This window comes from Onychostoma macrolepis, chromosome 03, assembly GCF_012432095.1.
Source record: "Onychostoma macrolepis isolate SWU-2019 chromosome 03, ASM1243209v1, whole genome shotgun sequence".
In the NCBI taxonomy this organism is placed as follows: domain Eukaryota; kingdom Metazoa; phylum Chordata; class Actinopteri; order Cypriniformes; family Cyprinidae; genus Onychostoma; species Onychostoma macrolepis.
In genome coordinates, this window is record NC_081157.1 from 38564873 (window position 1) to 38577144 (window position 12272).

The 12272-nt window shown below is 36.5% G+C and overlaps 1 protein-coding gene across 2 annotated transcripts; it reads right to left on the reverse strand.

Annotated features, from left to right (window-relative positions):
* Window positions 1–630: 630 nt before the first annotated feature.
* Window positions 631–6873, reverse strand: nat15 (N-acetyltransferase 15 (GCN5-related, putative)). 2 transcript variants are annotated; one of them, XM_058768476.1, is made up of 7 exons: window positions 6639–6868; window positions 5770–5885; window positions 5550–5679; window positions 2059–2155; window positions 1739–1973; window positions 1432–1614; window positions 631–1356 (listed from the first exon to the last, which is right to left on the reverse strand). In XM_058768476.1, exons 2-6 carry the CDS (start codon window positions 5877–5879, stop codon window positions 1458–1460), a joined length of 729 nt encoding a protein of 242 aa, XP_058624459.1. In that variant the 5' UTR covers window positions 5880–5885; window positions 6639–6868; the 3' UTR covers window positions 631–1356; window positions 1432–1457. The 2 variants fall into 2 exon arrangements, 1 of the variants encoding a protein (XP_058624459.1); XR_009269785.1 differs by having other exon boundaries at window positions 1432–1973; window positions 6643–6873.
* Between the last annotated feature and the right edge of the window lie 5399 nt (window positions 6874–12272).

A 12272-nucleotide genomic window follows, 5' to 3' on the forward strand; every position in this document is an offset into this window, starting at 1 on the left:
AATATCCTCTCAATGAACACTAGAGGGTGCTTCACAATTCAGAGACCATCGGGTAAGATTAAGAAAAACATTTCAGTTACTCTTTTCAGTATTTCAAGTCACCTACATGTTGACCATCCTGGCTTCAGAATGTTATTTTTATTTAATTTTTTTTTTTACTGTAAGAGTAAAACATTTTCCCTGTTTAGATTCTTCACAAAAAAAAAAAAAAAAAATACACAACAATGTACCAGTTCACAAGAATGTAACATTAAAACAGACTGGATAATAATTGTAGGAGATTTACATACAATCTCAAACTCAAAAGCACAAGGTGACAGTGGTTCTATTACATATACTGATAACTTGTTCAAAACAGCTATTCATACATGCAATTTTGTCTCCAAAAACTCATAATTTCATTCAGTGTTTACACATCCAGAAATGGAAGACACAAATTTCCAAATACACGAAGGCCAATTACACATGATAGAACAGTTTTTGTAAGGTTCCTTATGTAATCTCACAGAAATGTTTCTCTGTAAACACCCTTCGCCGATAAACCAGTGTTTCATCAAAGACATCATGAATGAATGGTCAAACATAGATAAATAACATTTTTGATATTGTAAGTCACGTAATGCAGGAGTGTCTATTTTTAAACATGTTTATTTTGTGTGTAAATCCCTGATTCACAGCAACATACCGAAATTCAAGCATTCCTCCCCCCTCAACATTCACTTATTTCCCCATTAAAAGAACAGAAAGTACACTGCATGGAACGGCAGGATGCAACTCTCTAGCTAAATTAAGATGATCTGAATTTAAAGAGTTTTCACATTTGCATTTGACAGTGACAATACACATTTGGCGAGATGGAGGGTTGTCTGCATCTGTGTTATTTTCCCTTCATAGCAACACTACATTCATTGCCTCTGTGCAAAATGTTATTAAAAAAACATCTTACTTAAAACTGGGGGCTAAAATATATGCTTAGTGTCAAAGTGTTCCTGCACAAAACCCCACACTATAGTGCTTGACACATGCATGAAAGTGACTAAATGAAAAAAAGTATGCATACTTCTACCATCAAACCCTAAAATCACCTATATAGAACAGGCACAAATAAAAAAAATCTATTTATATTAAAAATCTGGATAAGCAATATATTTCTACACAGCAGCAAAATTACAGGCATGAAGTGGAGATTTTATATTAAGAGGGCAATCTACTAATGACTAGGCATATATTAATTAAAGTATATATAGGTATATACATGTAAAATATACAAGTATAATACACTGCTCGAGATCTGATGTCAGTCTTCACAATCCTCTTCGGCATCTGATGTGACCCAAACAAATCAATCCCTTCCACCTGAAAAATAAAACATCATTAGATCATAGAAGAGTTAAAAGAGGTGATCTCTGTAGGTGGATGAGTCAGGCTTACCCTGCACTGTCGTGACCTGACGATCCTCACATTGTTCTGCTGTACTCAATGCCGCTCTTGGAAGAGATGCCCGACCACGGCAGAAAACTGCGCAGCAGATTCTGTGCTTGCCGGTAAATTCTCTGAGGAATTGAGCAGGGGCTCAGACTGGCCAGTGCCGAACCTATATGATGAATATAATCAGTGCCGAGTGAGTCAAGGAACGCTATTAGACAACTGGGAATATACACTACTGATCAAAAGTTTGGGGTTGGTAGAATTTTTGTAACTTATTAACATCAAAGCTGCATTTATTTGAAAAGGATATAAGATAGTCCATGGAGGATGTCCGCCATTGATGTAGAGGACATAGGTGAAGCCATCCTTCAGCACTCCTCGTATAGAGTAATAATACGGTAAATAGTGGTGCTGTTTAAAGTCTCTGTTCTCATAGAAGTGAATGGCAGTGTTATTGGTGGTGAGCACATGCAGGTAGATGGCTTTACAGTGGTCCTGTGCCGTGGTGGAGATGTGCTCCTTTAGACTGTCTAGTAAAAGAGAGCCTGCAAAGAGAAAGACATATGAGTGACCGTTCAAACTATTTGAATACAGTTTGTAAGAACAGGTGAGACAAACGTCACCTCTCACCTATTCCATGTTTTCGAAACTCCTTCACGACCCCTAAACTCAGGATGTACGCAACTTGAGTGTCAACAGGAAAGCTGGAGGCCAAGATGTCTCCATCCTGGTGGAGAGAAGTATATGCTGAGTTAGCAACACAGATGGTTAGCTGCGAAAACAAACTGAAATAACAAAAAGTGATGATTTGGATTTTGTTTTTAGTTACTGAAGGAGTTAAAGTTTTTTTTTTTTTGTCTCGTGCTCATCAGGGTTGGATTTCTTTGGTCAAAAATACAGTAAAAACGCCAATATTGTTAAGTATCATTACAATTTAAAATTATTATTTTTTCTATTTTAATATACATTAAAATGTAATTTATCCTGTGATGCAAAGCTGAAATTTCAGCATCATTACTCCAGTCTTCAATGTCACATGATCCTTCAGAAATCATTCTAATATGCTGATTTGCTGCTCAAGAAACAATCATTATTGTTATCATTGTTAAAAACAAATGTTAAGCTAATTTTAAGCAAATACATTTTTTGTGGAAACATCAGCAATTAGCGTGAATATTATTATAATAAAACAATAATATACATTGTGTTCATTTGGGTGCTAAGCATATTTTAGGGAAAAATATGAATAAAAAATTTAAATAAAACTTTTAAAAAATGCTAAAAGAATTTTGCACTTATCTCTTGCAATCACTTTAAGAAGAAATCACACTCAAACCCAGACAAATCACATATTATCATGCTATCACACTAAAATCACACTTCTCTTTTCTGCCCTCTGCACTAACACGATTAGATACAGAAATAGTTTCTACCCCAGTGTTGTAAGAATGTTCCACACACAACAACATCAAGGTGTAATATCAATAATGGCACTGGACTTTATACTGCCAATCTCTACAGAACCTGATCTTTTACCAATTTCAGTAAACTCATCAATAGCACTGCCTTTTTTGTTTGGTAATTATAATAATTATTATAGTTTTCTCTGCATATATGTATGTTTAAATGCACAGCAGTACTGTATATTATGTTCTGTCTATTATATAGTCTGTGGAAAAGCATTCAAGTAAGATTGTACTGTTTCATTGTACTTCATGCACAGAACTTGTACATATTAAGGACTTTGACAGTACTCATCATTTTTGGGTTTAAATAGTTCACTGAAAGTGAACTGACAGTAACATCTAACTTGCATAATATAAAAGCACAGAGAGTAACTGCAAGCATTCAGTAGGGAGACATAACTGTACCATGAAGAGGTAAAATCCTTTCTAATGAAGGTCAAATCCTTTGCTACGTGCAGAAATTTAGTCTGTAACCTAATTAATCATCTGCTATAAAAAGGCTTTGGATATGTCAGATGATCTTAATTATGATCTTTTACATCAAAGCTCAAAGTAATTTTTACTGATCCAAACATTTATTATTCAATAGCATAAAACTCAGTAAACAAAATCAACTCACATTTTCATAGACGTTAAAGGAATAGTTCACCCAAAAATACAAATTTCCTGAAAATGCACTCATCCTCAGACAATCCAAAATGTAGATGAGCTCTTCACGGGAACAGATTTGAAGAATTTAGCATTATATGACTTGCTCACCAGTGGATCCTCTGCAGTGAATGGGTGCCATGAGAATCCAAACAGCTGATAAAAACAGCGTAATAATCCACATGACTCCAGTCTATCAATTAACTTATGAATTGAAAATCTGTGTGTTTGTAAGAAACAAATCCATCATTTTGTCACAAGTCCAAAAACCATAATAAAGTTCCACAAGTGAAAAAGTCCATTCCCTTTTGTCCCTCTCACATAAAAATCCACTTACATATTTGATTAAAACTATTTTGGACTGTTTTATAAGTTGTTCTTGATTTGTGCATATTTCTCTCTTGATTCAGATGAGACAACATTTTTAATGGAGAAAAAAATCTATATTATGGACAGAGGGCTCGTTTTAAGATCTTAATGATTAATTGGAGTGGTGTGGATTGTTGTGATGTTTTTATCAGCTGTTTTGGACTCTCATTCTGACGGCACCCATTCACTGCAGAGGATCCATTGGTGAACAGGTGATGTAATGTTAAACTTCTCCTTATATGTTCCGTTGAATAAACAAACTCATCTATGTCTTGGATGGCCTGGGGGTAAATACATTTTCAATTGTATTTTTGGATGAACACCTTTAACACTAGAACTAGCAAGGCAGTCATTTTGACTTTAAAAATTTTGCAATGTAATAACTTTATTGAAATAAAACCGATATAACTATAATACCCTGACTTTTCCTAAATGTGTATATATTTTATTCTAACATTGTTATTTTATTAAAATTACAAAACATAAAAGAGTTCTGAGTATTTCTACCTTGAATGGCCATAGCGGTCAAATCAACCGCTCGCATTACAGACGACATATAATTTCAGGTTTTGCGACTTTTTCCCATGGTTGAAGATGCGTGTCACTGTTGCCTAGCAACTTTTGTTCTAGTTGTTTTTATATTCTATTGCTAAGCTAAAATTCCCGTTTGTAAAAAAGCCGGGTGAACGCCTCCAATTCAACAACTGCTGTCATTCAATCTGCCACGGTTCCAGTTAGGCTATGTGAGGCTGATCCTAGGAAGACCAGCCTGGCTGTTATCAATAATAGCTTACTTCAATGTTATGACAAAATAGCCATTATGTTATTATTATTAGTAGTAGTAGTAGTAGTAGTAGTATGCTATTGTAATGCTATAGCTAATCCCTATAGGCTAATTTTAGCCCTGACAAGACTGACATTGTGAAATAAATAAATAAAAAAAATAATAATAATTAGGGTATTTTTTAGAGACAGTGACAATGTTTATTATTACCTGTACTATCATAACACATCCATTTATTCATGGATTATGATTCCACTGGTGGCTGCACAGTTTCCGATTCGTGTGCTCCAAACACTTTCAATGTCCTCCAGAGCGTTGTAAAGTACAAATAGTCAAAATGTATTGAAAAAAAAAAAGATATGTAATCATTTCCAAAATTCATAACATGTTTTATCTATTGAAATATTCAGGTTCATTTCATATTTGTTGGCATTTAGACTTTTAAATAGACTACACTGCGGTGAAAAACCTTTGCTCTCCCGCTTGCCGGACACACAGCGAGCAAGTCACGCACATTTGGGAGCGGTCTAGTCTTACATAATTATATATATTACAAAAAATATTGTATTTTTTAGGGTGATGGCATCATAAAATATGACGACGGACATTCAAAGCTTCATTGTAAAACCTCAATATAAGCTTCAAATGTAAATATGATATGACAAAAATGGCATTCGGTTCAGTCTAGTATGAACAGTCAGAATGACTGCTATGGCCATTCTAGTAGTTTTAGAATTCCGGTAGTTCTAGTGTGAAGCACAGAATGTAGCGCACTATTATAACAAGCATTCTTTTATTCTGACACTGCTTTTCCTCTTTGTGTCATTGACTCAATACACATATGAAAGTTGTACCTCTTTGTGCACTTTGGTCCTGCTTTTTATTTCTGCCACAATCATCCCGACAATTCCACCTCTAAAGGTGGCAGCCAGAGAGAAGAACTTCTTATTTGATGTGATGTCATGGTACCATGAGTCTGGATACCTAAAACACAAGCAAACCAATAACAGAGTGTGTTAGAAGGTTACTTGGCCTGTATAAAGGGATGGTTTGGTTAGATGTTTTGGCACTCACTCAATGGGAAACCACTCTCCACAGAGCACTTTTATTCTCTCTATGTCATCGTGGCAGAGTAGGCGGAGCTTTATTTCACTGAGGGCAGTGGTAGGCACCACGTCGGTCATTCACACCTGAAAGAAAGAGTTAAGATGAAGAGTTCAGAAGTGCAAAACAAGCTGAGCAACATGCATCTCAATTTGAAAACCATTACTTGTACTGATCAGTCCATTATGTATTACAAGATTGATGGACTGGGACATTGCGGTCAGTATGTGTAAAAATCATGCCCAATAACTTGCTTTCAAAGGCTTTTAGCTACTTGTTTATTATCATCTTCACCAGTGAAGTAGTCACTCTGAGGAGAAATATGATAAGTGTAAACACGCTACTTTAAAGTTTAATGTCAACTCAAATGCTGTCATTTGTAAAGAAAAACATAACATAGTTAAAACATTTTTGCCATAATAAATAAGCAAATGAAAAAACTGTATTGAACAAATACCACGGAATTGACACTTTGATACTGACCTGCGTCAATTACAGTAACCTCACAGTAATCTAATTAAACTTCAGGAACAGAAAAATCAATTCAAAACACTGTTGAGTAATTTTATACACCCACAAAAACCCAAAAACTAAACAACAACTTCATAATCTCACAAGCTAGCAGCTAGTTAGCACTCCTGCCTGTCAAAACACATACATGGATTTCACAGAGCCAACTAAAAAAAATAATAATAATACGAAGATTGAAATTTCCAATAGCATGATGTGGGAATGTAATGCATTCAAATAATCAATCTGTCAGTCGCGTTTGCTTTATTTCTTTACATGCTAACAGCTACCTGCAGGATCGTTAGCTGAGATGCGAAATAATTCCTAACCTGCCTAGTTTCACCGCTTGGATAAGCAGAAGGATATGCAGTCGTTTCTTTTTATTGCCGTGAAGAAGGTTCACTGCTGCGGTAGCATGGCGACAGTGTTTAAATTTGTGTCCGGAGTGGAGATGACACATTCAGTCAGAGAATCGTATCGCGCTCTGTAATGCATTAGCGTAGCCGTTAGCACTTCTACAAACTCTGACCAGACACTTCCGGTGTTACACCAAATTCTGTGACCGTAGTTGGCGCTGTTTAGCTTTAACTCGATCACACAGGCGAGTTTCAGCTTCATGAAATGTTCAGCACTACAGGTTCTGGCGACCGTGTGCACGTTATATGAGCGCGCCTACCATAGCCATACTCCAAATTCACTCTGGTCATTTCTAACCTCCTCTAATTCTCCTAGAAGCATTTTGGTCCGATGTGAACAGTAACGGACATACAGTACTAGGGTCACCAAATGGACCCCCTTGGCAGAATTACAGGTTATCAAAATCTGAACACTGTGTTGGGCATTGTGTTCTTTGACTGTAGTAGGTGCTGTTTTCACTGTGCAGATGAGTTCAGTACGCAAACAGCAGTTCAGAGTATATGTGACCCTGGTCCACAAAACCAGTCTTAAATGTCAATTTTTCAAAATTGAGATTTATACATCACCTGAACGCTGAATAAATAAGTTTTCCATTGATGTATGGTTTGTTATGATCGGACAATATTTGACAAAATCTGAGGGTGCATAGAATTAAAATATTGAGAAAATCGCCTTTAAAGTTGTCCAAATGAAGTTCTTAGCAATGCATATTACTAATCAAAAATTAAGTTTTGATGCATTCATGGTAAGAAATTGACAAAATATCTTCATGGAACATGATCTTTATCTTAATGATTTTTGGCATAAAAGAAAAATCGATAATTTTGACCCATAAAATCTATTTTTGGCTATTGCTACAAATATACCCCAGCGACTTAAGACTGGTTTTGTGGTCCAGGGTCACATATGCTACTGAAGGCTTGCAATTTTAATTCATTTATTTATTTTTTGGTTTATTTACGACCACATTTTACAATTAAATTTTCTTCAATTGTAATGATTTTATTTTTTATTTATTTTCATTTTTCCCATTTTGTCATGTTTTAGCCTTGTTTGTCACTATATCTTCATTGTCCTCCTGAAGATGTACTTTTCATATCTGTTTCTTTAATAAAAAAAATTTTAAAAAGAGAAGGATTTGGAGGCAGAAGTTTAAACACAACCCATTGTTTGCAGAATTTATTTGTGTGTTTCATAGCAACATAATCCCTTACGTGGTTGAAAATGCCTGACACACCAATCAAACCATTCCAGGTGACTTATCTTTTATTTGTATTTTTAATTTTTTTTTTACCACAAATGTAAAATAAATACCGTTTACTACTACTATTGTATTATATACATGTAATTATATAGCCTAAATGAAACAAAGCTACAGTACTGTGAAACGTTTTCAACACTTGTGTAAAAATGCTGTAAAGTGAGGATGCTTTTATTTATCAATTAACTCAATCAAATCAACATTTTGTGTGACCACTCTTTGCGTCTAAAACAGCATTTGCTCATGGGCGTAGATTTCATCTAACAGTTGGGGGGAGGGGGGCAGCAAACAAAACATATCTCAAGAGCAATTTTTGAGGGGGACACTAAGATGTTTTGCTTTAATTATGGCCAAATTGCCTTAGTATGGGGACTTTTTGTACTTGGCATTTTGGTGCACTGAAAAATCTGATCTCATGTCTGTTTTCATTTTATCTGACCAACAACACAAAGCGATAGTTGTTTAAATATGAGTTAGGTTCATAGGTTCACCACATGATCATATTATAATTATCAGACTATTTTGCATCCTCCATATAGTATTTTAGGTTTCACCTGGGAGAGAGGACGTCTCTTAGATATTCAACTGATCTGCCACTTAACGTCATACTGAGCAAAACGCAATACAACCACAAATCCTCTCCAGAGATTTAAATCCCTGAGCATGCCCCAGAGCTTCTTATATCTAGTGTCTGGTGTTCCCTTTTCTTTTGAGGTTTGTGGTGTCATCAAGCTGCAATATAAAGAAATATAAAGAAAAAAGAGACGCACAACAATTCTGCTCCAGACTGAATTCTGAGGTGGATAATAATAGTTTGCCAAACTGAGATTTTGATTTGTGTATTAGCAGTGGCTTATAGAGCTTCAGTACTGAACTGCGTCTGTGTCCTTGCTTATTGTCAAGCTAAAATATATCATTAATGTGTCCTTTTTATTTCTTTGTTTGTATATTGAGTTAAAAGGAAGCTTTAGGAAGAGAATGCTTTTTTCTTTGAATATTGCTTTTATCCCTTTTTTTGGTACAGTTAGGGAGTTGTGGTAAGTGTATGTTGTTTATTTGTCTTTTCTTTTACATTTGAGGTAAGTTAGAGCTGCTTCCAAAACTAGTTAGAGAACCATTTTGTTTGTTTTTTAGGCCTTGCTCTCTCCTGAGCCATTGCTTAAACTTATTGCTTTTCTTTTGTAAATAAAACCCCTTTGTTTGTACACGTCTAAATTGGTGTCATCTCCTTGCTTCCCTCCTATTCGAAGGAAGCAAAAAAATTTAAAAAAAAATCAAGCAAGTGTTGCGTTATAGGCTTGTGGAATCTGGGATTTTACCAGAGTCTGCTGCCATGGAGGATGAGGAGGTTTCGCTTGACATTAGGAGCTATGTCAGATAGGGGCCTTCCTAATGTTGCCACGTCAGAGTCTTCTGTCGACCCAGATTTAGCAGTTAAAATGAAGGAGATGGATCTCTGGATTAAGTAAGTGAAGCATGAAACATTACTCGTTAAGCTGCACATTATAGAGGTGAAGACAGACCAAGCTTTAAAATGATGGCAATTAGAGCTAAATGATCTGGACCTGAAAAACTGGCCTGTACCTAAGGTGCGGTCACGTCCTCCTTCTGTTTGCTCCCCTGCTGTTGTCCCCTCAGAGTTTGAATGAGGTGAAGTGTCTGATTAATATCAATAAAAATCCTCTACAGAGGCTGGTGCAGATGTGAACTATGATGGTAGTAAGAATCCAAACCATTTAGAGAGAGCGAGGTAGACACATGTTTTATCACATTTGAACAAACCGAGACACCATCAAACTCATCAAACTTTGTAGGAAAAGTAACAGTAAACAAGCTTGCTTCTTCTTTCTTGACACAAATGATCTCATTTCCGATTGTAGGGCTTGGAAACAAAAGGTTTCTGCTTCACAACCCAAAAGTACAGCTTTGGTTTACACGTTATGTGATGTTGCTAATGTCACTACTGTTACTTGCGGGTATCAGCGGTTTCTGCTGGATGGCACGGTGTATTATTCAGTCAGTGAAGATTCTGAGAGACACTGGGTCAGTCCAGGCACTTATTCTGGAAGAACAGTTACCGTCACTATCTAATTATCCTGGTGCAGATGTTTTAATACGAGCTATAAGGGGTAGATGTTATCATGGGTAGAAATCTTGCCAGTGGAGATGTTTTTCCATATTTGTTAGCGAACAGAACAAAAGTTATTGTTCAAAATTTGCCCAATGTTTTCCTGAAAGCTGATGTGAAGGGAAACGATAATGCAGAGACAGAAAACAGACCCCTTGTTAGCCAGATGCATTGAGTCTATGGTAGATCTCAAGGGAAATCTAATGATAAGGTAGTGTATTTCTGGGATGACTAAGTTTTAATGTGGAGATGGAGGCCAAAAGCTTGTGCTGTCCTTAAAGGGTTACTCCACCCCAAAATAAAATTTTTGTCATTAATCACTTACCCCCATGTTGTTCCAAACCTGTAAAAGCTTTGTTTGTCTTCTGAACACAATTTAAGATATTTTGGATGAGGCTAAACCGAGAGGCTTGTGACTGTACCATTGACTGCCAAATAATTAACACTGTCAAGGCACAGAAAAGTATGAAAGACATCGCCAAAATAGTCCATCTGCCATCAGTGGTTCAACCGTAACATTAAGAAGCTACGAGAATACTTTTTGTATTTTTTTTGTAACGCTGATCTGAAGCGCCTCATTTGTGCAGCAGTCCCGCGAGTGGACTGTAGACTAGCACAGGTTAATTCTCACACTTTAATATTTATAGCTCCTAACAGGCTGTGTGACTATGAGACGTTATTACCTCAAAATGTACATTGGTATGCAGTTTTCCCTATTGCTCGTGTGCCAGCGTTTATCCCTATGGTTGCCACTGTTGGCATGCGTGCCATAGGTTGCCTACCCCTGCTCTAGTGGAAAGAACTGGGCAAAAGGCTTACCATTTTTAATGTTTGCCATTAGAGAAGCAGAGCAGGAGTCCCTTGGAATTAGTCCTGCAGACCTTGTATTCAGACATACAGTGCATGGTCCACTTAAAGTGCTAGCTGAACAATTGCTTGTGTAATGCTTCCAAGTTGGTTACCACTACTTTCTAGACACTAGACACTACTTTGATTTTTGGTTTGTATTCTTAAGGGTGTTATGTCCCTAGACATATAGTTTTTGTTGTTGTTGTTATTATTGTTCTTATTTATTCCTTTCTGGTTTGCAAATGTATGGGCATGTTGTATGCCCTGTGTCTGTGTTAGGCTTGGTCTCTCTCTCTCTCTCTCTCTCTCTCTCTGTATCCCTCTCAGGCTGAATCACTGCCACCTGTAGTTTGTAATGAGAGTGTGCCTAAGGGCCTGTCCACATGGAGATGTGCTTAGCTGTATACATACACATTTTGTGTCATACTTTTATTTATTTTTTATTATTTATTTTTAATTATTTATTATTATCTCCTTCACTCTGGGACAGAGGATTGAAGTGTTCTTGCCTTATCCTCTTAACTTTTTTATTTCATTTATGCTTTTCCCTTTGTTACCTCCCTTCCTAATGTATGTAACAGGTTTCATCTGGGACAGAGGACATCTCTTACGTAGATATTCAACTGCAGCAACACCTCCTGATCTGCCACTTAACACATCGAGAAAAACCAAACACAACCCTTAGTCAGCTCTAGAGAGTGAAATCCCGAGCACGCCCCGGAGCTCAGGTATGAGGCTGCTCACGCCCCCAAAGCTTCTTATATTTAGTGTCTGGTGTTCTCTTTTCTTTTGAGGTTTGTGGTGTCTAAAGAGTTCCATGGAGCCTTCAGGAAAAAAAAAAAAAAGGTTGTGGATACCTTTGAGACTGGCAAGGGATTTAAAAAGAAATTATTTGAAATGTATCATTCCACTGTAAGGAAAATAATTTACAAGTGGCCAATTTGTCCAGGACTGGCCATCCCAGCAAATTTAGCCAAAGAGCAGACAGTCTGATGTAAAATGTATTCTCAAAGAACCCCAAAATTTAATCACAGGAATATGTCCTGCAACTGTTGGTGACAAACTACATGTATCTACACTCAGAAAGAGATTACATGAATTTGCCCCGCATGGAATGTGTGCAAAGAAAAATGCCTTTGCTGTCTAAAAAAACATTAAAGCAAGACTACAGTTTGCCATTAGTATATAGACAAAGACCAGACCTTTTGGAGTAATGTGATTAGGATAGATGAATCAAAGAAAGAGCTTTTTGGCCACAGACAATGAAAGACAGCTTTTCAAAAAAAGAACCTCATGCCAACAATGAAG

Coding starts and splice junctions, on each gene's coding strand:
- nat15 (XM_058768476.1), bottom strand. CDS start 5,879: ATGACCGACGTGGTGCCTACCACTGCCCTCAGTGAAATAAAGCTCCGC. Junction 5,680..5,769: donor GGAGAGTGGTTTCCCATTGA/GTGAGTGCCAAA, acceptor CTTGTGTTTTAG/GTATCCAGACTCATGGTACC. Junction 1,615..1,738: donor CATCCTCCATGGACTATCTT/ATATCCTTTTCA, acceptor CTCACTCGGCAC/TGATTATATTCATCATATAG.